The sequence below is a fragment of the Penicillium odoratum genome (assembly GCF_028828045.1).
Source record: "Penicillium odoratum strain IBT 22623 chromosome Unknown utg000004l_segment0_segment0, whole genome shotgun sequence".
Lineage (NCBI taxonomy): Eukaryota > Fungi > Ascomycota > Eurotiomycetes > Eurotiales > Aspergillaceae > Penicillium > Penicillium odoratum.
Genome location: NW_026643146.1, coordinates 2,703,798 through 2,728,959, shown reverse-complemented (window position 1 = coordinate 2,728,959; position 25,162 = coordinate 2,703,798). Strand labels below are relative to the sequence as shown.

The window sequence follows — 25,162 nt, the reverse complement described above, 5'->3', positions numbered from 1 at the left end:
AAGTTGGAGTTGAACTGGAGTTTTGTTGATCCTTGCCTGAAATAAGAACACTGATTTTGATTCAATGCTTCCACTACTTGCTAGCCATGAATTGACCCTTCGCTTTACATTATTCCGTACATGTTTGACACAATGTTTGACACAGTATTAATGTGGCTGCGTGGGATTAGTTCATAGGAATATCAAAGCCGATGTGAAATACTTTGAATTAACTCTGGTGGTGTTCAAGACAATAATAATAAATAGAAAGAACCAATGATCGCATTCTTCTAATGTTACGAAGATTTTGACAGTCTGCCCCAACGGGATCCATAGTGTATTACCTGAATCACCGAAAGTCCAGAATGAAATTCTGGCTATGCAAGACGAGTCAGATAGACAGATTGTGCGATCTTTGATAGTGTACCTTTAAAGTACATTTGTAATACATAGATTTTCTGTATATTGGCATATTGGCATATTGGCACTTGCTTATATTGAGGTTGTAAGCTTTGTGAAGGATCGAGACCCTGATTGTTGGATCCTGCAAGTCACGCCAAGCTCAATACTTCTAAATGGACACGGGTTGAGATGAACTATTTATGTCTGCGTAACAGATCAGCCACGAAGAATGAATCACTACAGAGTACAGGACAACGTGTTTGAAGCCCGAGGTACTTCAAACCTATAACCTTATCCTAAAGCTGGTATAACATACACAAGCACTGCATATAAACGTCGCTATTTATGTGACTGCTTTTTTTTTTTTTTCATTTTCGTACCTCCCGAGGTTGAATATAGAATCTTACATATCAGATTCGTTCGGAGTGCCGCCCTCCCGATCAGACAGACCCACAAAGCTCCATAAACCCCATTTCACTGACTCCAACCGGTACTCTGGACCCTCTAAGCAAGTCGGAGCAAGAAGAAAGGTGTCACTACAACCCCCGCCGCTGCACCCCTCTTGGTCATGATAGACAGCGCTAACTCGGCGTTCCAAAGAATTTCGATCCCACCGTCGTCCCAGTTATAGTATAATTATTTAGACTGGAATATAGAATTATCCACTCTATACGGCTCACGAGTCTGCCGATGATGACTGGACATCGAGTCAATCTAATTCGCGGACTTGAATGTTTCCCAGGACTTCAATCTTGGGCTGCTCTTGTGTGACCATATATCTGCATTTATCTTCAACATAATTCCATTCTTATTGACCCCTCACCTTTTGATTTAGTGTTTCTATTCACCATGGCTGCTAGTGTGAGAGGTTTGCAGATGATCGAGATCATTTCGATCTTGGTCGCTCTTTGTTGCATTTGTGTCGCATTGCGTGTGGTGGCGCGCGCACGTCGAAGAGTTAGCTTCGGTGTTGATGACTATCTTAGTCTTCTGTCAATGATGTTGATGTTGGCTATGTTGGTTGAGCTGGTTCTATGTGAGTGGAAGAGTTCTCGATTCGAGTCCCTGCTAATGCCTATTAGGGTGCACGATTGGAGGTAATGGTGCACATGTTAAATCACTAGACAACAAGACAATCGAAAACTTCTACAAGGTACGCATATCGCGGCATAATTTGAAGCATGATCTGATCTGACACACCCAGATCTTCCTCGCAAATCAATTCACCTACTTCATCCTATGCCCGTCCATCAAGATCTCCATCATCTGCTTCTACCGCCGAGTATTCACCACCCCCAAATTCCAACAAGTCACCCTTGGTATAAATTGCCTTATCGCCGCCTGGGGAGCAGGAATATTCTTCGCCTGCGCCGGACAATGCCGCCCACTACGCGCATATTGGGATCAAAGCATCGACGGCCACTGCTTCAACGCCGACCTCTTCTTCATTGTCAATCAAGCATTCAACGTGCTAATGGACTTCGTCATCCTCGCCCTCCCCGTTCCAATGATCTGGGGTCTTCACCGCACCTGGCAAGAAAAACTCGCCCTTAACGGCGTTTTCGCAATCGGAGCCTTCGTCTGCTTCGCTAGTATTTACCGCATCGTGGTTCTATTCTGGATCAGCCCCACCGACACAACTTACACAGTCTACCAAGCAACATTATGGACACACATCGAGCCTTCCGTTGGACTCATCTGCTCTTGTCTCCCTATCGTCCGCGGTCTGTTCCCAAAATTCAAGCTGAAGAACCGTTCCAAACGCAGCAATGAACCATACTATATCGATACGGACATCAGTAATTCGCACACATTGTCTAAGTCAAGTCCCCTCTCGCCAGATCCAACCTATCTGAGAATGCAGTCTTCTATCTCTGGTGGGCGTCAGTCTAAAAGGAATAGACTGGGCGATGAGCTTGGTATTAAGGTTCAAACTGACATTGCTATTTCCCCGGACGATGACTCTACTACTGCATTACAGCCGCACAGCTAAATGTCTGTCCTTAACGCTGATATGACGTGACGATCTTTGACTCTTTCTGAATTGGTTGTTCAACCTGTATGGTGTCAAGAGGGCTATACTCAGGATATTACTGGATCCCTTCAAAGCCATTTGAACCATGTTATGGATTTCATCTCCAACCCATGCTACGAGTTAGAAGGATCAATTATTTTCACTGAAACATGCGTAATCTCCATCACTATACATTTCGTTCTTGTATATAATTCATATATTTTTCTCTGTTGTTCTGAAATTACGAAACCCGAACTCTTAATACAAGAGGCTTTGCGCCGGGCATTTCGCGCGGCGCGTAGAACGGCGAGTGTTTCTTTACCTGCTTGCCTCATTTCGGTTAAAGGTTTTGATCGCAAAGTAAAGATTGTAAAATTCACGAACAAAAAAAACATTGGGGCGAGCCGGGATTGAACCGGCGACCTCACGATTGACTAATGTCAAGACTGCAGTGAACTTCAGTCGTGCGCTCTCCCAACTGAGCTATCACCCCTTGATTATGTAATCCAAGGTTCTATCTGATTCATAATCCTTGGACATGCGGTACAATGCCTTCATAATCATTCAAACAGAATACATGGAACAATATCGGTCATTTTTAGATCATGTTTAGGGTTAGTGTTTCTCTGATATGTGAAACAATTTCATGAGAAGGAAATGAAAATCAAAAGCTATGGGGCATCACTATGTAAAGTAATGACTATAGCCTATCATAATTCGAAAATGAGATCCACTGTCCCAATCGAGACCCCGATGTTTAAGATAATGTAGTCCCAGAGCTACTTAAGATATTGTATTCCCATGAACCACAATAGCTACTCCATAATAGACATTTTACCACATCAAACACAATTTGCGCAATGCAAACCACGCGTCTCAATCTAGTCCGCCTAACACAAGACCACGCACCCGGCTACCACGCTATTTGGTCCGACTCTACCGTAACACGCTGGAGTCCACACGGAGTATGCGAAACACTGCAAGCAAGCGAAGAATGGTTGTCTGGATTACTACCCGAGAAGAATCCACTTGGCGAGAATTATGCCGTTTTTCTACGCAATGATATCGATATCAATACTATTACAAAAGAAAACCAAGGCCGAATTCCCAACGTCCATGATCAAGATATTCTCAAACCAGGCTTCTTACTTGGGATAGTAGGAACTTGGCGCTCGGATCCTGTGCCCGAACTGGGGTATCTTTATAATCGGCAGGCATGGGGGTATGGCTTCGCGACGGAAGCGTTATCTGGGTTTCTGGAGTTATTCTGGAAGGAGAGATCACAGTTTGATGTGTTAGAGGCGTATTGTGATACAGAGAATGTGGCTTCAGAAAATGTTTTGAAGAAATGTGGGTTTGAGTTGGTTGAGACTTTATCTGGGAATTATGAGTTACCATGGATGGAGCCTTCTTTGCGGAACAGTTTGAGGTTTCGGGTTACAAGACATCATAGATGATAAGATTATACTCTACCTATATCATCCTAAATCCATTAGGAATCAAACAAACGAGTCCTCCGATTTGAACATAGGAGGAACAAGTGCCTTGGGCGGCCACCCAACCTGACTATCAAACGTCGTCTCAAACTTATACCGTCCAGATCCAACCCGTTCCTCACCTTCTTCACCCGGAAGCACAATCTTCGCCTTACAATTCGGTGGAATGACAACAGTCAACGTAAATTGCTGACCATCCAATACCCACCCACACTCTAAGCGCCCATAAGCTGTTTCATAAACAACCTCAGCAGATGTCACCGTTCCCCCGGGAACAGGCTTCACAAGAATCTCCCTCCACCCAGGCTCTAGCAAGCTAACACCCGCAACAGTACAATGGAGCCAGTTAATGATCGACCCAAGCGCGTAGTGATTGAAACTCGTCATTTCACCAGGATTAATACTCCCATCTGGACGCATACTATCCCACCGCTCCCAGATCGTCGTCGCGCCCATCGTAATGGGATACATCCACGACGGACATTTCTTCTCCTGTACCATCCTATACGCTACCTGTGGATATCCCGCTTTCGTAAGCGCATGCGTGATAATAGGTGTCCCTGCAAAACCAGTCGAGACTTGGAAGCCTGATTTCCGCACCAGCCTCACAAGACGTGTTCCAGCTGCAGCGATCTGGACAGGGTCATCGAGTAGATCAAAGACGATAGCGAGTGCGAGGGCAGTCTGTGTATCACCGACGAGCAAACCGGCGGAGGAGACGTATTTGTTCTGGAATCGGGATTTGAGAGTTTGGTAATCTGCTTCGTAGCGTGATGCGTCGGATTCCTCGTTGATTATCCTGCTTATGGATGCAAGAATACGTGTGACGTGGACGAGGTATGCATCTGCGACGAGGGTACCGTCTGTGCGTGAATTACCGGGATTATCTGGTGGTGCAGTAGGATCTAACCAATCGCCTAGTTGGAAGAGGGTATCTTCCCAGAGTTGATCCGGGCCACGGAGGATACCTGTGTCAACCCATGCTTTCATACTAGGGTATTGGCGGCGTAGGATGTCTTTGTCTCCGTAGCTTTGGTAGAGGGTCCAAGGAAGGAGGACAGTGACGTCGTCCCAGATTGCTTGAGGGAAAGTAGGCCAGAGGGCTTCCGGGATGGCGTTTGGGATGACAAAGGGTGGAATGCCGTGATCGTGAATGAGTTGTTCTGCTGAGAGATCTTTGAGCCAGTCCCCGAGCATACCGGCTGTGTTGTAGAGGAAGCTGGCGGAAGGTGCGAAGACTTGGATATCGCCTGTCCAGCCTAGACGCTCGTCACGCTGGGGACAGTCTGTGGGAAGGGAGAGAAAATTGCCGCGCATACTCCAGGTGGCGTTTTCGTGAAGTTTGTTGACCATTTTGTGGGAACAGTTGAACCATCCTGTTCGGGGGAGATCCGTGTGCATTACCTCAGCGACAAGATTGTCGAGAGTGGGAGTCCAGCCATCTATTTGGACGTAACGGAAACCGTGGAAGGTGAAGCGTGGTGCCCAGTTGCGGATCTCACCAGAAGAGATGATAGTGTCGGTACATTTGGCAATTCGAAGTGGACGAGTGCCGAGCTCTTGGTTCTCGAGAACTTCGGCGTGAATGAGTGTCACGATATGGTCGACCACGCTCGTGGGGTTGATAAGAGGAATGCGGACCCGGCCAACTAGGTTCTGACCGAAGTCGACGATGGTCTTCCCAGAAGGTGTCGTGATAATCTCTATAGGCTTCACGATTTCCGTCACTCTCACCGGGGGCGCATTAGGCGCCACAAGTTCAGTCTTGGGGAATACTGTCTCGCGAACGGGATCCCAAGATGCTTCCTGATTGAATGCCAGGCTATTCCACCCCTGTTGTTCTTCGCGAGCATCATAGACCTCTCCATCATAAATCTCGCTAGTGATGAGCGCCGATGAGTGACACCTCCACGACGCATCAGAGACAACAGATATCTTAAGCTCATCGGAAATAATCTCCAGCTGGGAAATCAAGGCAATTTCATCACCGTAGATAAAGCGCTGGCCACCAAGAAATCCTAAACGTGTAGCATACCACCCTTCAGCAAGTTCTACCGCGATGACATTCTCTTCGTTGACCCGCAGCAATGATGCAACATCGAAAACCTCATAATTCAATCGGTGATGGTAGCTCGTCCAACCTGGTGCCATGCAATGATCACCAACTGGGACACCGTTGATGTAAGCCTGATACACACCAAGGCTGGTGATATAGAGACGAGCGTTCTGCAGAGCAGAAGGAACATTGAATGTCTTTCGAAATCGAAGCGGGCGTAGAGGCCCCTCGGACTGCTTAACAGGACTGGTAATAGCGCGCGCAGTCCAGTCTTGAGGTTTCAACAGTCCACACTCCACTGTTTCCCAGTCCGACCAGTCCGTTTTGTTGCTTAGACCGTGTGATCGAACACGGACTTGAGCGGATTCGCGAGATTCAAGAGGTTGACTCGGCCAAGGCACGAGAACGGAATTTGAGCTTTTAACATGGTAAGACTCAGGGCTTGAAGCGCCACGCACAATCTCAATTTCATATGCTTTCTGCTCCCAATTCGGAACTGTGTTATTGGTGGCTACGAATTTCCACGAAATACGAGGTCTAGGTAATCCGATGCCTAGTCCAGTGGCATGTTGTTCAAATGATACTGATGTGACTGATGGTTCAGACATTATGATAGTTTGATGAAGTAGATAACTCCTGACGCTTTATCCATCCATTGTAATATTTCTGACGTATGACGTGGTTCGGGGTAAAAGACGCCGACGCAACCCCCCCGCATCCCCTCTATTGCCGATATTTATCCGGGCACGTTCCAGGTAAGAGATATTCTGAGATTGTGAATGACTAGTCAAGCTCTATGTTTCTGTGTTTATTCTGATTTACACTGACTGTATCAATAAAGAAATCGTGGAATCAGGGTATGAAAATGTGGAAGAATACGTTAAAATTGTGGTCTGAGCCAAGGTGGTTAGCGGTATTGGTTTCTGTAGATATAGCCTTCTTGCTCAAACGCATCGACCACTTTCTTACTATTTAGCGTAGAGGAATTTCAATATAATACCGATGGATCTACTGTAGTTAATGAAATAGTTGGCAATCAGCATGTCATGTCTAGAGAGTAAAAATAAAATGAAAAAATGGCGCCATCCGGATTCGATCCGGGCTAACACAGATTCACTGTGATCTACCACAATATATCGTCATACCAGAGGAAGCAGGTCGGCTTAACACTTAATTAAGGTCGGCTTGACACTTGGCCCAATTATTATGACAACAAAAAAAAAAACAAAAAAGAAAAAGAAATTCAGAACAATTGAACCAAGAAAATCCATAGAAAAAAGAAAAGTCACAAATCAAGAACCGCAGGGTGGCGTATACATGGAGTTGCGCACAGTTGAAAATTGAATTATGGATTAGCTTTAATGGTCAGTTCACCCTACTAGTCCCGGCACTATGCCTCATCGGATCTATAACATCCCAGTACCGAACTCCGAGGTATTTAACCCAAAATACTCGCTTAATGAATTAATATACGCTATTTTTCCTTACGGGTGATCATCAGATACCCGGATCCCCACTTAGGCACTGGATCCTAGGCTAGCCTAGGATATACATAGTAGATTACTTACAAGGCTACAGTAGTTATAAGTCCCGGTTGAGGTTACTTCCACTACTGTAATTAGTTAATTAAGTCAGTCTTTTATCTAATTTTGGTCGGTTACTCCGTACCGAATGAGTCCTTTGAAACTGCCCCTTGGAGCCCTTCAGATAACCTGAGAAGGATTCTTTTATGCTGGAATGTGAGAATGGTACCCTGGAACCAATGCTGGATACGCTTCCTCACAAAGAAATCTCATCTCTACCAGTATGCAGACCACAAAATACACATGTGCAAACATAGCCCCTTTCCGTCCCTGCATGCGATCCCCTATTAATCCCTGCAAGTAGGTGGCGCCATCTAAACAAGCAGTGACCCGTAGTTCCGGGAGTGGTAATCCTGAATCTGGGAGCCTGTCAGAGCGTCAAAGCCCGAGATTAACGCCTCGTTGCCTCAGATTGGTCGAATCATACCGACTTTCGAGCCCCTGTATGATCCTGTATACATAGTTCAAGTTTCATATATGCATAGCTTCCCCATCTCACTCCAATTATCCAATTCATAATCCTTTCTTCCACCTCACAAATCGTATCCCTCCCTGACGGACACTCCAAAAATGGCCGCTATTACTCTCGAGCCTCAAGACCACAAGCGAGATGCAGATTTCAAGCAAGCGCTACATGGCAAGACAGGCCAGGATCAAAACTCATTCATGAATATCATGCGCAAGAACAAGGATGCTCAAAAAATCGCCGTGGACGAATACTTCAAGCACTGGGATAACAAAGGTGCCGATGACGAGACATCCAAAACCCGCGAAACCAGACGCAAGGAATACGCAACCCTCACTCGACACTACTACAATCTCGCGACCGATTTCTACGAGTATGGCTGGGCGCAAAGTTTCCACTTTTGTCGATTCAGCAAGAGCGAGGCATTTAAGCAGGCATTGGCTCGACACGAACATTACCTTGCACTGAAGATGGGTATCCAGGAGGGTCAACGGGTTCTCGACGTTGGTTGTGGTGTTGGTGGTCCTGCGAGGGAAATCGCTAAGTTCACCGGGTGTAATTCCTCGGTCTTAATAACAACGACTACCAAGTTGAGCGTGGTACTCTGTACGCACAGAAGGAAGATCTTAGTGATCAGGTCAGCTTTACCAAGGGCGACTTTATGCAAATGACTTTCCCCGATAACAGTTTTGACGCTGTCTACGCGATCGAAGCTACCGTACATGCTCCGAGTCTGGAAGGAATCTACTCCGAGATTTTCCGGGTCCTCAAGCCTGGTGGCGTCTTTGGTGTTTACGAGTGGTTGATGACCGAGAACTACGACAACGATGATCTCCGTCACCGTGCGATTCGTCTTGGTATCGAGCAAGGGAATGGAATTAGTTATATGGAGAAGATCTCTGTCGCTCTAGACGCGATGAAGAAGGCTGGGTTCGTGCTTGAGGTCAGTGAGGATCTTGCCGATCGCAACGATGAGCTTCCTTGGTACTGGCCCCTCAGCGGTGATTTGAGATACACGCAGAGCCTTTGGGACTTACCGACCCTGATCCGCATGACTCATGTTGGCCGTGGACTGGCGCATGGCATTGTTGGTGCACTTGAGATGATTGGCATTGCGCCAAAGGGATCACAGAGAACTGCTGACTCGCTTGCTGGGGGCGCGGACTGTCTTGTTGCGGGTGGAAAGGAGAAGCTATTCACGCCTATGTATCTGATAGTTGGTCGTAAGCCAGAGGCTTGACCTGTCTTTTCTAAAAAAGAATAGCCCTACCCAGGTGGAGCTTCTGGATCTTTTTTTTCAATTTATACCAGCTTCAAAATGTTTCTTGCGGTACAACATCACTATAATAGGTTTATGAATGCTATGCATTGTAGTGGGGAGCTCTGCCCCCTCCCCCACATTAGTATGCTGTCACTACAGATTGTACTGCGTGTTGTATCTTATTTCGGGATGTGTTTTTCTTATGTCGAGTATTGAAATTGTGTAAAATACTCGGAACAGCTATGAGCCAAGGAGTTAAAAAGGTAAAAGGGAAAGACAAGGTTGAGTGAATGGTGTTTGCTTTTCAAAAGGAAACATTTCAATGTTGGAAGACATGTCAAAAGAAAGGTTGGAGAAAGAAAGTTGACTAATTGTCGAGATTGTGCGATCAGATTGCAAATCAAACTGCTCATGTTGCCAGAGGATATAGCGCTGAAATCACAGATTTGTGGTTGTTATAAATCCATGTCATCTCGGCTTCTGCTGAGTCCTTCGCTGAATAGTCATCAGCCTCTGTTGTCTTCCACATCCATTTACAAGATTATTTATGGCGATTCAAGCTCTGTGTTTCTATTTTTATATTAGTCTACATTGACTATATTACCCGAACAAAGAAATCGTGGAATCAGGATTTGAAAAATGGAAATACGTTCAAAATGTGGTCTGAGCCAAGCTTTAAATGGCGGGGTTGATTTCCGATAGATATAACCTTCTTGCTCAACTTATCGACCACTTCCTTACCAATAACCTAAAAAGGGTTTTAATATGATACCGATGAGCCAAGAAGGTTCGTTAATATTTGGTAGTATGGCATGTCTGAGAAGCAAAAAAATGGAAATGAAAAAAATGGCGCCACCCGGAATCGAACCGGGGCTAACACAGATTCACTGTGATCTACCACAATGTGTCGTCATACCACTAGACCATGGCACCTATTTGATGAGGTAATGTCAAATAAGTTGATACCTACGCGACTCATGAAGCTTTGCGAATTAATAACTTTCGGCGGAAGTAGATAAGGCACCGTACGTAGCTAAAACTACACTTGACCTTGGTCATGTTGCGATTATCAGTGACATAGTCAATTATCACATGGCTGAAGCTACAGGCAGCAGCAGGCACATAACAGTCAGGATCCGGTCTAATCCGCTGCCAATGCTCTTTCCGTCAAAGCGTTAGAAGCACTGTACGTCCATCTGCTCGAATAAGACCGATTAATTTCGTGACTAAATGAAGTTGATTTTGCTGGATAATTTTAAGTGTTTCCATACCAAAGCCTACAATCAGTAATGCCCTTCGTCACCAAAGACGGTTAGGGAGATAGGTGTTACAGACCCACCTGGGCCGTACCCCTTTGAACACTGAATGGACTCCCAGCTCACTTTTGTGTTCTCTAGTAACTAGACAACAATCTTTACCTACCCTTGATCATATGTGACCACCATTACCGAAACTGGGAATTCAGAACGATGGATCAACTACCACTGGAGATCAGGCATATAATCGCCGATTGGGTGAGCGTCTCTGTTTGAAGCAATAAATTGCAGCTCTAATTCAAGCAACAGACAGGACACATATCTAAGGAAAGCCTCCAAGCGCTGTGCCTAGTCAACCGTGAATGGAATGGAATTGCCAAAAGATTTCAGGACCAACATATCGTGATTCGCTTGAAGGACGGGAAAATCCCTATCATACCGGATGACCGAGGTATTCTCACACAAGCGAGACAACTGAGCCTTGTGGCAAAATGGACGCCGCGTTCCCATCTTAGGAAATTTAGTCCCAATCGCATAGGTCCTCAGACCAGCGAATGGCTTGGTCAGGAGTATTCCGACATTCCTCGTGCTCTGGAAAGAGCCTTCTTCAACGATCGAAATCTCCCTAAAGCTGGTTTCTACATTGGGGGAGATTGGAGTCCCGTCATCGATATGATTCGACGAATACCTTTTTTGCACGATGTGAATATATTTGTTTTCTATGGTGGCCCAGTCGAGCTCTTTGAGGCTCTTTCGCAATATCACCCTACTTGTCGAGTGTCTTTCTTCAGCACTGTGATGGATCGACATCCACTTCGGGAGTGTAATAGTTTTCCTATTATTAACCCAGTGTGGCTTTCTTCAACAATGCTATATGCTGTTCATTTGACCGTTTTGGATAGTTATAGGAGCCCTCTTTCTGTGCATCCGGATAGCGTCCTACAAAATGTGTTACATGCGCCTAATCTCAAAAAGTTCGCATTAAGAATTAACGGATGGGTAGCCCCTTACATTTCGCGTGGGCAGCTCAACGGATTCAGCATGAACCAGGAAGCCGAAAGTGACAAATCACCTAGACCCGCTGGAATAGAAACCATGTCATGGCCTCTTAGCACCGAAATGACAGCTCAGCAGTTCCAGGATTGGCAAACAGTCACCGATTTCAGTGTTCTGAGATCGTTGACTGTTGGCTGTATCAGTGATTCGACACTACTCCGGTCTATCGTGGATGATCAGCCATTTCGACAGCTAAAGCGACTCACCCTTGCCTTATTTCCACGAAAAGATGACGATGGCCCAAACTTTTGGCAAGCTGCGGAGTCGATGTTCAGTTCACTACCCCCCTTAACACATCTTTGTCTACTGGGAATGTATACTCCTGAGTTTGCCAACAGCGTGATTAGCTATAAGCATGGGAAAACTCTCCTTGAATTGGGATTGCATAGGGAAATAAGACCTCAATCAGGTTCTGAAGGCATTTCGCTACCGGAATATAAACTGTTCAAAAAGGGGCAAGCTGGGCCTACATTTTCAACTGAGCATGTTCGAGAGTTGGCAGATAATTGTCCATCTCTCCAGAAGCTAAACATCTGTGTACAGCGGTATCCAGGTGCCCAAACTGATATGTCGAGTGCTCTGGGCCGGTTTCCATGCCTTAAGAAACTCGACATTGTGTGGAATTGCTTACCGGAAATATCTGCCAACATGATGCCAGTCCCGTTGCGAGAGCTGACTGACTTTGAAAAGGGTCTGGCATCAGATTTCAATTGGGATAGTGATGTTTGCCCTAGATGGTTCATTCGGGACTACATGATCAACTGTTTCATGAGCGCTAGCTTCGTCAAGGAATTCTTCGCACAAATACGCACATCTCAAGAAAACCTTGTCCAGCTTGTCATGAGTCCTCTAATCGGTCAACGGGCCCAGTATACTAAATTGGACCAGTACTCTTGTTTCCCCGGGGAGTAAAGAGATTCATCAACTACGGCATTTTCGATAAATTGGCATCTGTCTGGACGGTCAAACAAGACAATAATACAGAATTGCATGCGATTCGCGAGAAGCCCTTCAATCCTGTCTACCTCGGTGGGTACCCACATGAGATGGTATCGATTTTTCGGTCCATAGGCATATTGGAGACAGGGCCAGACGTCAAGACTTAATAGCTTCATTGAGCAGATCACAGATGAAAAAGCATTATGCAAGTGGGATCACTGGTCATACTGTTAATCATGATCGGATTGATGCATTGGCAAACTCTCAAGTCTTGAGCATGAAGAGGAAGAGACAGTGACGGACCCTGGGTCCTTTTTTTTTAGAATGTATATAAGTCTGATACATGTACCTGGATAAGAACAACAACCCTCCTCATGTGAAATAGGGCAACAATCCTTGGAGGGCCCAGACTTAGCAATCACCTCTGTCTTCATATTGATCAACCATAAGTAGTGGACTTAAATCCAATGATAAACTCAGAGTATCTCCGCAAGCTCAAGAGTAAGAAGGATACTCTAGTCACGGCGCTTCACGATGCACAATACTGAGGAAGTAACTTGCCTGGAAAATCATGCATATAATGTAAGCGTTCAAGGATTGTTGGGATTATTCCTCAGAGCTCTGGCTCAGTGTCTCTCGAATGTCTAGAGAATTTCTTCACATGCGATCTAAATCTACCAACACAGGATTGCAATACGGTTTTCATTTCGAAATTAGGAATTTGGATGCTTATCTTTGTCTCAAGTACACATTTTGACCATTCAGAGAGCCCCATAGCTTTGTCAGACTTGCTCAAAGGTAGTGGGATGGTACCACTTTAGACCTTCATGATTTTATCCAAGTCGACATTTGCCACCTCTTTGAAATGCTTTCCATAGCCAGATCCGGCCGCTAAAGATACGGTAACACTCTGGCCAACGCGAAGGGCCTATTTTGAAAACCCAGAGACGATTTCGAAGGTGCGGGATTGGACGAATAAGGAGCAGTGCTATATTCCGGATTTGGATGTGGAGGACTCGGATGGAGATGAGGATATAGCTTATAGTGCGGGGATGGGGCCTTGTTATCATATGTTGTTTTATGTCGCTGATAGTTAGGGTGTTGTTGGGTTGAGGTGCGGGAGGAGGAGGAGCAGAGCAGGATTTCTATGTAGCTCTAGACATGTTTTCCACTAGGCAGGAAGTAGGCTATTTATGCTGTGGTGTTAGGTAAGCTCTGTGTATAATTAATAATCTTTAAAAAAAAGCCATGTTCCCCAAGCTAGCTTTTTCTACTCTCTGTTCAACACCCAACCCCTCTACCAAATCATGGACCGATTGCCATCAGAGATCAAATGTATGATTGCGAGATATGTACGTTGACCATTTTTCCAATGTTGTTAATATCTGACCGTATCTGCAGATACGCGATGAACGTATGAAGAGCCTGCCTGCACTCTCTCTGGTGGACCAAGAATGGAACAGAATTGCTAGGCCGCTCTTGTACGAGCATATCATCATACGTATACTCGGAGATGAAGATGATGTCTCTCATAAGTTTCTCTGGCAGCCAGAAGCCAGCCGTGTGCTCGTTCACGTAAAGCGACTCAGTATCATCGTCCCGTGGTCTCCAATTAGCAGCCAAACGCGTGCACCAGTACTTCCTGCCTACAGCGGCCTCCGGGCTATGCTTAGAACTCAGAACCTCGGAGATCGAAGCATTCCCAAAGTTGGGGATTGTTCAACACACCAGAGCGCCAGGGTAATTGACCTCATTCACAGGGTTCCTCAACTGCGGGATATTGATTTTCTTATGTCAAACGGCGGCCCTGTCGGGCTTCACGAGGCCATCAGGCAGTATCATCCAAGTTGTCGGTCATCTGTTTACTTGACTCCTCAGCTGGGAGACATGTATAAAAAGACGGACGGTTGGGTTCTATCGCCGCAGCTGCACACCGCCCATGTCACTCTTTTCGAGTATCCAGAGCGCAGGAATTTCAGGGAGCACCCAGATAGAGTTCTTGAAGATGTAGTTGTTCGTGCACCGCATGTCAAGAGACTTGCATTGCAGATCGTCGCGGGTGGCCAAGTTGGCCCGAAAGAAGACTTCAACGAGACGGTGATTATTGATGGAAGGAGTGGGGTGGAACCACTGCGTGCAAAGCTTGAACAGCTAGCGTGGCCGCTGAATACCCTAATGCCGGCTGGGCAGTTCCTCAAGTGGGATCAGCTAGTAGATTACAGCTGCTTAAAATCGTGGACCGTTGGCGGCATCGAAGACACCCAAGTACTACGTGCTATTGCCAATCTTCGTCCCTTCCAGCAGCTAAAAAGACTCACCCTCGCTCTCTTCCCACCGCAAGGCGACGAGCTATCCTTCTACACAGCTGTAGAGGCAATGTTCGACTCCCTTCCCCCGCTCACATACCTCTGCCTCCTAGGTAGCTACAAACCAACCCTCCTTACTACTGCCCTCCGCAAGCACGGCCCAACACTACTCGAACTAAAGCTCAACGTCGGCCCCCAAGACTGGAACCATCAGACACTCCGCCGACTACGCGCAAGAGGCCAGAGTGTGACAGGCCCCATATGCTCCGTCGAGGAAATCTACCCCCTTGCAGCTCATTGCCCTTCCCTCCAGACCCTGTGCATCGCCATCCAACGCAATCGCGGCCTCGAAACACCCGCCTACACCGCACTCGCCCTGTTCCCAGCCCTAACAACTCTCGAGCTCTACCTGAACTGCCCACCTCTTGTGGACCCCAATGAAACCGAACCCCTCTCCCCAGTCCCACCACGCGACCTAACCGAATTCGAGAAGGCTCAACCCCCGCCCTCTACCGGCCTCGACGTGCCTATCTGGTACATCAGAGACACGATGATCAACTCCGCTATCGACAAAGATCTGGCCAAGACCATCTTTACACATATCCGCTCCCACCAGGTTAGGGATCGGCGCCTCGCGAAGTTAAAGATCCGTCCCTTGTATAGTGCACCTGCAGTGGCTGCAAAAAGCATATCAATAGCGTCGAATAACGATATCTTCAAAGCACTGGCTTCGTCTTGGACGGTTCAGACGGATCTTCTGGCCGGTGTCAAGGCCGTGAAGTATAGGCAGAAGCAGATTGCCCGCCGTTGGGTGACTGAGGGGGCTGTGCAGTTGGAGGTCATTTACAATTCTGTCTGGCCGCTGGTGGAAGAGGCAGAGGAGCGTGAGAATGATGGTAATTGGCTGCAGAGGTGGCGTAGTTGGCCTTTACAGTGGGGTGGGGCACATACGGTTGTCGGTGATGGGGAGAAGCTCATTGCCGAGCCGGGTCTCCACACCGGCAGAATCTCTAGCATCGGGCTGGTACCCAAATTTTGTTAGAATTTAATGAGAACGCATGCATACGTAGCTAGATGAAACCGATTTCGATCTTTGTTGTATGAGCGGTGAGAAAGGAGGGTTAAATTTTTTTTCTGCTACTGCACCAATCCCTTATATTAAATTCTCTTCGTCTTGTTACTCTGCACAATTACACTTTCCTATCCTTGCAAGTTCAAGAATTAAGTACCATGGATCGGCTACCAATAGAGATCAGGCAGATGATCACCAAATGGGTGAGTTCTCCTATCCAATGTGATAATATACGTCCCTGATTTAAGAGCCCCAGACAGGCGACGAGTCTAAGAAAAGTCTCCAAGCACTGTCCCGTGTGAATTCAGAATGGAATGGAATCGCCGCAGCAATTCTATATCACGACCTCATCATCCGCTTAGACTCAAATGAAGCACATCATATATTGCTCTATCTTCTGGGTGCCCGACGTGTTCTCACCAACGTGAGACGACTGACCATCATATCGGGGCATACTTCTCAAGAATCTTACAATCCTTGGATGTGCCTTGATGATGTTCTAGAGCAAGCGTATTTAGGGGATGAGCAAATCTCTGATATCTTTCTTGGGGAGCAGGGAGACTGGAATCTCGTCATTGATCTCATTCGACGACTACCTCATTTGCACAAGGCGAAAATCCTTATTCAGAATGGGGGCCCAGTCGAGCTCTTAGAGGCTCTTTCGCAATATTATCCGACTTGTCAAGTGACAATGTTCACCAGTTGGATCGGACCTGCCGCTAATTCTTTTAATCGTGGTGAAATTGTACACCTAGGCTTCTGTCACCTATCCTTCATGGTGTCAATATCACCTGTTTTGACGGTCGGAGCATAGAAATTTCTGAACATCCGGATCGAATCCTTCAGAGCATTATACTATTTACGCCTCACATCAGGCAACTTGCATTACAGATCACTAGATGTCCTAACCAATCGTCCCAAAAGAATCTTAATGAGAGGGTTAAGTTAACATCCCAACCCCTGAGTGATGAGACACCAGCGCCCGCTAAACTTGAATCACTATCATGGCCACTCAATACCAAAATGACAGCCAAGCAATTTCAGGATTGGTAAAGGATTACGGATTTCAGTGTTCTGAAATCATGGACTATTGGCTATATTGAAGATTCAATGCTATTGCAGACCGTCGTGGATATCTAACCTTTCCGTGATTTAACAAGACTAACACTTACCTTATTCCAAAATGAAAATGATATAAAGTTCTGGCCTGCTACTAAGTTGATATTTAAATCTCTACCACCATTGAGATATCTCTGTTTGTTAGGCACTTATTCGCCTAGCTTTCTCAATGGTCCGGTCCTTTGGAGGCACGGATTAACACTTCTCGAATTAAAATTGCATATGGGATGTCATTTATGGACGAGCAGAGCTCTAGAGACGCTTTCAAGAAAGGGGCAGATCGGGCCTTTATTCTTATCACAGAGTATTTCAGAGCTAGCGAATCATTATCTATCTCTACAAAAGCTACGGATTTGTGTACAACGACGACGAGGTCTCGAGACGGACATCTATGCTGCATTAGGCCGTTTTCCGTGTCTGAAGGAGCTCGACCTGGTGCTAAACTACTTACCTGAAATAGATATCAATATACTACCGGTGCCGCATCGCAACTTAACTGATTTTGAAAAGGGTTCAATGACTATTCGTTGGAACGGCTGCCCTAGATAGTTCTTTCGGGACTACATGATTAACTATGCTATTGATGAGACCCTGGCCGAAGCAATTTTCACATACATCTCTGCATGCCAGAAAAGGAAATCCCTCGTGCAGCTGACTATTCACCCACTATTTGGTCAAGCATTCCAATATCAACAATATTTCCCAGGGGAAGGAAGGGGAGTCCATTATCAAGTTGACAATCGTTTCCTTACACAGCTGGCTCCCACCTGGATCGTTAAACGTGGGTTCATGACAGGACTGCATATAAGAGCAGCAAAGTCCTTCGATCCTTATGGCAATAAGAGCTCTTTTGACGATGGTACAATGAAGATTTTCAAATCCATTTGGCCAAAAGAACCGGACGTCAATACTTGGCCGCTTGATTGGCATAGCTGGGCTCTATAATCAGAGTAAAGGGTGGAAATTGTCAAATCAAGAACGGCCACAGCGTCAATATGGCAATCAGGTCCAAAAATTTACAAGTCTAGAGGAAGAGACAGTGTCGGTGCTATTTCAAATTTACAGTGTATGTCAATCAAAATATAGACTCCATGTTTGGTTGTGTCGCTTTCATCGATCCATTTCTCTCTCAAGTCTAACGACCCATTTACCAACCGAAAGTTCACCGCACAGGAGGTTTTAGACTGCGCGAAAGGCCAAAATGTCGTGGTTTTTGTGGGTCCAGTACATCCAAGATTTGATTTGCGTTCTTTTTGAGGAACCGCAACTCAGATACCCACACCAAGTCCTCTGCTCGTCGGCTTCGACTATCATACACCTCCTCGCCTTCGTTGTTCTGCCAGAAAGTATGGTGATAAATTTTTAAGCCAGAAGATAAAGGCAAAGAATTGTATATAAAATTTCAAGAAGGCTAATATAAAGTATAACATACGATTTCTAACTGAGTGAACGTTATACTAAAAAGGATGTAAATAAAGGGGACCGCGAACCTCCATATATTCTTCTGTCCTTTCACTTCTTTCTCTTCCTCTTTCTCTTTCTCTTCTTCTTCCTCCCTTCCTTATACTTCCTCGCCCTTCCTTTTCTCTTTCTTATACTCCATCTGTAAACCAGTCTGTGTATATCGCGCGTTGGTTTCTTCGAGGTCCGAATTCATATGATGCGTGTTTTTTGAACGTTAAACCAGTGGAGTTTCATCCACTGAACATACTTTAGGTGAAAGTCTCGGCTGGAATATACGGATTTTTTTCCACCTCTTTATAAGAAAATAAATCAGGTGGACGCGTCACTCTGGCTTTACACATGCCATTGGGACTTACCTTATGTGCTAAGGGTAACTACCGAGCCGATACATATCTTACGATAAAAAAAAAACAAGGGTCAGGGTGAAAACTAAGAAGAAAGTCAGTCTTCCTCAAAATTTTGACTAGAAAATCTAATTTACTACGATCCCCATCCACCAACGGCTCAAAATGTCTCTCGCTGAACTGCGCGTTACCCCGCCTGCTCTCCCTAAAATGGCGAAATGGCGCATTGGGAGATTTCATTAAACATGATGTGGCTTGAATATTGGCGAGGTTGAAAAAATGATCCACTACCTTTACTTATAATCTTCCTATATCAGTACCTGAAAAGTATCCAGTGCCATGTTTTCATGAAATTTGTTTCTCAATTGTACGTTTAGCTAGGCCCTCCAAAGCTGTTATGACTTTCCACACGCGTTCAGTCTGAGAGTGTTCCTCAGTAAAAAGGTCATCCTTTCCCAATCTCCGGAGTTGGGCTGCTATCTTGCGAATGATTTCCAGATCGTTCCTTGCCTCTGGAGTCCCGGGGTTGGATATTAAAAAGCAGAATACAGTCAAAATCGCTGAGAGCGTATAAAACAAGGTCAACCTAGTTTTGTTCATTAGTCACAAACGAATTGGCAGCCTAGACGAGCCATTGCAATGTTGTTCCAAGACGTACCAGAAGTCTTTAGGGACTAATGTATCCTGAACAGCCACCAGGTAGTAGAGCGAGGAGCGGCACGCGGCCATCGAAAACGTTAAACTCGATGTAACGCCTTGTATCTCTTGATCTGGACTTCCGGTCATCGTTTGAAATCGTGCACAGGCCTGGTGAATGTACGCCACGCAATGATAATACTCTAAGCGAAGCATTAAAGACCGAATATTGAAGTGTCTGGGCCTATGAGGAGTTTTCTCGTTGAAGAGCATAGTCGGGCGATAGTCTGCTGGGATACTCATACGCCATTCCTCCAGATCATCATCCAGTTGGCGAATCGCGCTAAGAACAAGGGCGCCATTCTTCTCCAGCGCACGCCGAGAGTACAGTTCAAAGTAAGCCTTGGACTTGATCTGGCTCAAACGTAGATCACCCGGAAAAACGGGGGCCGTGGAGTTATCTATCGCTAGAGAATTATTCCAGTTCTGTTCGTATCCGACGGGTAAATCAAGATCACAGTTGTCCTCGGAAAGAGTTGGTGGTTGCCCAGAACGAAGACATAACTCCTTGTCCTGTTGGTAGCAGATCCAGAACAAATTCCGTAAATGATAGTTGATTCGAAATCGTTCGTCTCCAGTAGCTGCAAAGGTGGAGGCTTTTATGAAGCAGTCCCGAGTGTTGCCTCCTATCCGAAGTACATATTGTGCAGCGAGCGTGTTGCCAATTGCCCCAGCTTGGACATTGCCTGACAGAAGATGTACGGTGACGAGCATCGTTATTGCCTCCAGTAATTCAACGTGTGGCTGCTGGAGAAGATTGATTGAAGCCATGGCTGATGTCACAATCTCCGCCCTCTCTGAAGGTAGCAAGTGTGATGATGTGCCCGGAAAGGCCGATATGAATGCCCAAGCCGCCCAGACACAGATCCTCGCGGTGTGAACTCTCAGTGGGCTCTGATGATGGTCTTCATAGGCCACACGTTCCGTTTCCCTAAACAAATTCGCGTCCAGCAGCGGCCAAATTTGACACTCGAGCGTATTGAAGTAAGCACTTATGACTTGGTTCATTCTTGCCCTGTTGGGTAAAGGCATCGTCAGGAGATGTCCACTTCGTGTGGGATCATCAGTTCTAACGATAGCGCTTTGCTCCCATGGCCGTGAGCTGTTTGAACAGAGTTCTGTAGGTATTTTCTCTCCTGTGAGGTTCTCTACCCATTCCTGTCCCTTAGTAGGCAACAGCACGGCACCCTCGCAGAGCCTTAGGTTCCCAACATGCTGTAAAAATGGGAAGACAAGCTTGGCATCTAATGACAAACATTCTTAGTCTCCTATGTAGATATCACGTTTGGGTCATGAAGTTAAAATATCAGTTGCTGGACAAACCTTTGTGCGGTTCTTGTGAAGGGGCCTTTTCAAGTGATTGCGTCACCCCTCGGTCGGCTTTCCCACTTTTCATGTATTTCAGTCAGCAAGTAACAGGAGGGGCCGGGTACAGCACCAGGGTGATTCATACCGCTGAGCAGAAGCTAGTCTCGGCACCCGTTTTCGTAGTGGCCTGTTGTACGTGCAGCTGATGTTTTTGTGGGCACAATCATTGCAGCGTGGACTTGCTGCATCACATTTGATCTGCCATCTTTCAGTCTCACTTTTTTCCCAGCGTATCGAAGGCAATTCACCTTCCGTTGATAGCAATGGTCGCAGGCCCGATGGACTCGATCTGTGAGGGCGGGTTTATGTGGGGCAACCATGTCGCCACCTGCGGCAGCAATCAAGCGTGGAAGCCGCCGCTGTAGAGATTCAGATGCCACAACGGCAATGGTGGACCGGAAGCCGTTCCGCTGTGATTGGTGGAGAGCGTTGAGCTAAACAATGCCGTAGCGCGGCTTCTTGACGGGCCAGAGTTCACGTCGATTTGTTAGCCGAGAGGCTGAAGACCTTTAAAACTCGCACGTAGCACACGCGCCAAGACGGGAAGACGTAATGCCAAGAAAACACGGCTGTGCACATTGGGGTTCGACGCACACAGCTTCGACATCATCTCACAGTGACACTCATAGTCTGTTCTGTATCTCATCCTTGACTCTCTGTTGGCACGAACGATGTTTCAATTGCTCAGCTGTGCCCTTGTACCCGCGCATATCGAACGCGTCAGTTTTCTGTTCTAGCACCCGATGCACTTTAAGTCGAGCTCATGTCCCTACTATATCTTCATTCTGGCCTAGATCAAAGCATCCATGCAGTTGAGCGCTTCGGCGGAGTCTTTCATCAACAATTGTCGACCATATTGCCGATAATCAGCCCAAGGTTATTGCTGTGAGACTTACAGTCAAGTTAAACGCCATGCTCAAAAAACATGTAATGAACTATGGTTGTTGAATAAGCAAGAACATACAACACCCCTCTATACCACTCCCTCTTCACCACTAGCCCAATGTATATGCGCATCCGGCTAAGCGCTTGAGTGTCTAAACAATTTTATACAAATTGGTCTTTTCAATAAGTCTAATCACCCCCCAGAACCTTTGCGGCAACATCGTCTAGAAATGAATGAATGTATCAACCATTGAACCCTCTCGATTATTCCATCAAACCCGCAAAACTGTAAGTGCGCTGAACAATCATCAGCCCGCGTTGCTTCAACGGATTCTGTGAAGGATATCAATCTGCCGTGGCGCCGGCAATTAGCCCACTACCCTTTCTCATCATCCATTATGCCACCATAACATAGCCCATGCTGGTACTCGTCCTAGATGAGCGCGGTCGATGCAACTCTTGAAGGCCGAAGCATACTCGGTGAACGCGTCTTCAAAGATGAAATTGATCGCGGCCTCCAACCGTTGAGGCAACATTGAACAGAGTCAATTCTTTGATCCGGTGGACCAAACAAGCGGCCCACCAAAATTTGTCATTCAACTTCGAGTCCCCGCGAAAGAGCAGACGTGGTGAAAGAACCAAACCTCGTTGAAGCACCAACTTGAAATCTAGTTATTCTAATCTCTAATAAGCCATAGACATAGTCTAATTGAACGCTTTATTTACATCAAAGTTGAGCAGATCGGATCCTCCAACGGCAGCTTCAACGAAATCTTTCGAATAAAGCACTGTCGCCCCGATTCTGCCACATTTTCGTGTGAAATGGTCTCACCAGAGAGCTTATCTGATCTTCCTGCCTTTCTTCATGTTACCTACAGAGATCTGGCACAGGATCTTCGTCAGATCGTTCCCCGGGCGGACACCAGTGGTCCGGCCCAGGGGCTGGGTCCCGCCCCTCGCCCCCTTTCCTCCATTGCTGCATGCATAATGCCTTTTTTCAATCATTTCTGCAATCTTTCAATTCTTAGCTAGCTATCTGAGATTTATATCTCCTACTCATCTAGCTAGATCAATCAGACTTCATCCTTTCAATCAAATAATTGCTATCTAGTCTCTGACTACATTGGATATTTCTGCCAGCTCCGCTTGATAGTTTGCAGTGCCAATGTTCCCACATGCCAAGGGCGTCCTGGGCCTTCCATGAGGGGCGCCGAGGTCTAGTTCTAGATGTCCCACACGGTAGTGAATGATTCTATTTCATTATTGGACCCCACCAAGTAACAAGCCACTTGACTTGACGCGTGGCACCAGCTGCAGTGACGTTCGGCACTTAAGAGCGGCAGTCTCAACTCAAAGGCGCCGAGAATCAAGGTTTACCCCCGTGGGACAAAGCCGAGAAGCTAATTTAAAGTAGCGCCCCGCATTTGAAACTTAATATCATAGACAGATTGCTTTAACATGATTTTTGCTCCAATCAAGCGGGTCAAAGGCTCAACCTAAACGAGCTATGCCACAGGAACAAACGTAATATGGACCTTGAATACGCATACGTAAGACGTAACGAAATAGTGCCAAGTATATGACTTAGGCCGACTGAGTTGATCTGGCAACTAAAAATCGAGTATAGTATTTATGGAGATACTCCCAATTTTCTGCTTCTCTGGTCTACACGCATATCGACCTTATTCATATTGGATTCCTGCTGTTCATGAAGCTTTCTTTCTTACTTTCTCTTGCCGCACTGTCCCCGTCGCGGGGAAGTTTGGCCAACGCCAATTCCTTTCGGGCAAAATGTGAATCGTTCAAAGGCAAGATCGACCTCGCAAACGTGACCGTGGGTACTGTCGAATACGTACCCGCGGGGGGAATATCTCCCAGTCGAACACCGCATCAGCCTGCACCGCCTCAGTCGCAGCCAAAGTAGATCTATGCCGGGTCTACATGAACGTCTCGACATCGGATCGAAGCCACCTACGGACGGAAGTGTGGCTTCCTCGCAACTACACTGGACGTTTCCTCAGTACTGGAAACAATGGCATGTCCGGATGTAGGTTATTCACGGCCCAGCTTACCCTTCGTGAGCTGGAACATTAAACTAATTATACTTATAACAGGTGTCAAGCAGGATGACCTCAGTTTTGCCACCAAGTTTGGCTTCGCCTCGGTTGGAACTAATGCAGGCCATGATGGTGATACGGCTGAATATTTCCTAGGTAATCCTGAGGTTCTCGCAGACTATGCCTACCGGTCTGTCCATGTGGGATCGGTTGTAGGCAAGAAGGTGACGGAGCTCTTTTATTCCCAAGGATACAACACCTCTTATTATCTCGGCTGCTCGACTGGCGGACGTCAGGGCTATCAGTCTGTTCAAAGGTATCCGGATGACTTTGATGGAGTGGTGGCTGGCTCGGCGGCATTCAACTTTGTCAATCTAATTTCGTGGGGCGGCTACCTTTACAATGTGACAGGCACTACAGAAGATGCCGACTTCATTTCAATTGATAAGTGGTCCACAATTCATGAGGAAATCATGAGACAGTGTGATACTATTGACGGTGCCAAAGACGGCATCATTGAGGATCCAGATCTGTGCTCCCCAATTCTCGAAACTTTGATCTGCAATGAAACCACCAGTGCGAATTCCTCGTCTTGCATCACTGGTCGTCAGGCCAATATTGCAAACCTTGCCTTGAGCGATTTCTACGGACCTGAAGGGAAACTATACTATCCTCGTCTGCAACCTGGAGCCGAAGCCGACTCAGCCGCAATCTACTTCTCCGGCTCTCCCTTTTCCACATTGATGACATGGTATCGCTACGTTGTGTATAACGACAGCACGTGGAATGCGAGCTCCTGGACGCCAGAAAGTGCCAAACTTGCGCTGGACCAGAACCCTTTCAATGTTGAATCCTTTGATGCCAATATCTCCGCGTTCAGGAACCGCGGTGGCAAATTGCTGGCCTACCACGGTATGCAGGATCCGATCATCAGTTCCACAAACTCGAAGCTTTATTATAGGCGTGTTGCAGATGCTCTCAACCAGCCACCAGCCGAACTGGATAATTTTTTCAGATTTTTCCCGATCAGCGGAATGGGCCACTGCGGTTCTGGTGCCGGTGCTTCGTACATCGGGCAGTCCTGGGATACATATTCTGATGAAGCGCCAGAGAATAATATGCTAGCCACAATTGTGAATTGGGTAGAGAAGGGTATTGCCCCTGAATATGTACGCGGGGCCAAGCTTGATGCGAGTGGATCAGTGGAATACATGAGAAAGCATTGCCGCTATCCTCAACGCAATATCTTTACTGGTCCAGGGAACTATACCAGTGAAGATGCCTGGCGATGCATTTAAAGATATCAACTTATTTGGGGTTTTCTATGCTTGGAATTTGGATTT

At 46.4% G+C, this 25,162-nt stretch overlaps 7 protein-coding genes across 7 annotated transcripts; 5 read left to right on the top strand and 2 right to left on the bottom strand.

Moving 5' to 3' along the window:
• Window positions 1–1,230: 1,230 nt before the first annotated feature.
• Window positions 1,231–2,374, top strand: N7520_005294 (uncharacterized protein; the record flags this gene model as incomplete). Its single annotated transcript, XM_057139228.1, has 3 exons — window positions 1,231–1,417; window positions 1,464–1,534; window positions 1,586–2,374. 3 exons carry the CDS (start codon window positions 1,231–1,233, stop codon window positions 2,372–2,374), a joined length of 1,047 nt encoding a protein of 348 aa, XP_056997435.1.
• Window positions 2,375–3,894: 1,520 nt separating this feature from the next.
• On the bottom strand, window positions 3,895–6,555 carry N7520_005293 (alpha-L-rhamnosidase; the record flags this gene model as incomplete). The annotated part of the gene is made up of 1 exon (XM_057139227.1): window positions 3,895–6,555. The coding sequence occupies one exon, from the start codon at window positions 6,553–6,555 to the stop codon at window positions 3,895–3,897; it is 2,661 nt and encodes an 886-aa protein (XP_056997434.1).
• A 1,545-nt stretch (window positions 6,556–8,100) lies between these two features.
• On the top strand, window positions 8,101–9,236 carry N7520_005292 (sterol methyltransferase; the record flags this gene model as incomplete). The annotated part of the gene is made up of 2 exons (XM_057139226.1): window positions 8,101–8,551; window positions 8,587–9,236. The coding sequence occupies 2 exons, from the start codon at window positions 8,101–8,103 to the stop codon at window positions 9,234–9,236; spliced, it is 1,101 nt and encodes a 366-aa protein (XP_056997433.1).
• A 2,372-nt stretch (window positions 9,237–11,608) lies between these two features.
• Window positions 11,609–12,481, top strand: N7520_005291 (uncharacterized protein; the record flags this gene model as incomplete). The annotated part of the gene is made up of 1 exon (XM_057139225.1): window positions 11,609–12,481. One exon carries the CDS (start codon window positions 11,609–11,611, stop codon window positions 12,479–12,481), a length of 873 nt encoding a protein of 290 aa, XP_056997432.1.
• Window positions 12,482–13,815: 1,334 nt separating this feature from the next.
• Window positions 13,816–15,856, top strand: N7520_005290 (uncharacterized protein; the record flags this gene model as incomplete). Its single annotated transcript, XM_057139224.1, has 2 exons — window positions 13,816–13,860; window positions 13,910–15,856. 2 exons carry the CDS (start codon window positions 13,816–13,818, stop codon window positions 15,854–15,856), a joined length of 1,992 nt encoding a protein of 663 aa, XP_056997431.1.
• Window positions 15,857–19,158: 3,302 nt separating this feature from the next.
• Window positions 19,159–20,280, bottom strand: N7520_005289 (fungal specific transcription factor domain-containing protein; the record flags this gene model as incomplete). The annotated part of the gene is made up of 2 exons (XM_057139223.1): window positions 19,159–19,399; window positions 19,472–20,280. 2 exons carry the CDS (start codon window positions 20,278–20,280, stop codon window positions 19,159–19,161), a joined length of 1,050 nt encoding a protein of 349 aa, XP_056997430.1.
• Window positions 20,281–23,703: 3,423 nt separating this feature from the next.
• Window positions 23,704–25,117, top strand: N7520_005288 (feruloyl esterase B; the record flags this gene model as incomplete). The annotated part of the gene is made up of 2 exons (XM_057139222.1): window positions 23,704–23,809; window positions 23,877–25,117. 2 exons carry the CDS (start codon window positions 23,704–23,706, stop codon window positions 25,115–25,117), a joined length of 1,347 nt encoding a protein of 448 aa, XP_056997429.1.
• Window positions 25,118–25,162: the final 45 nt, after the last annotated feature.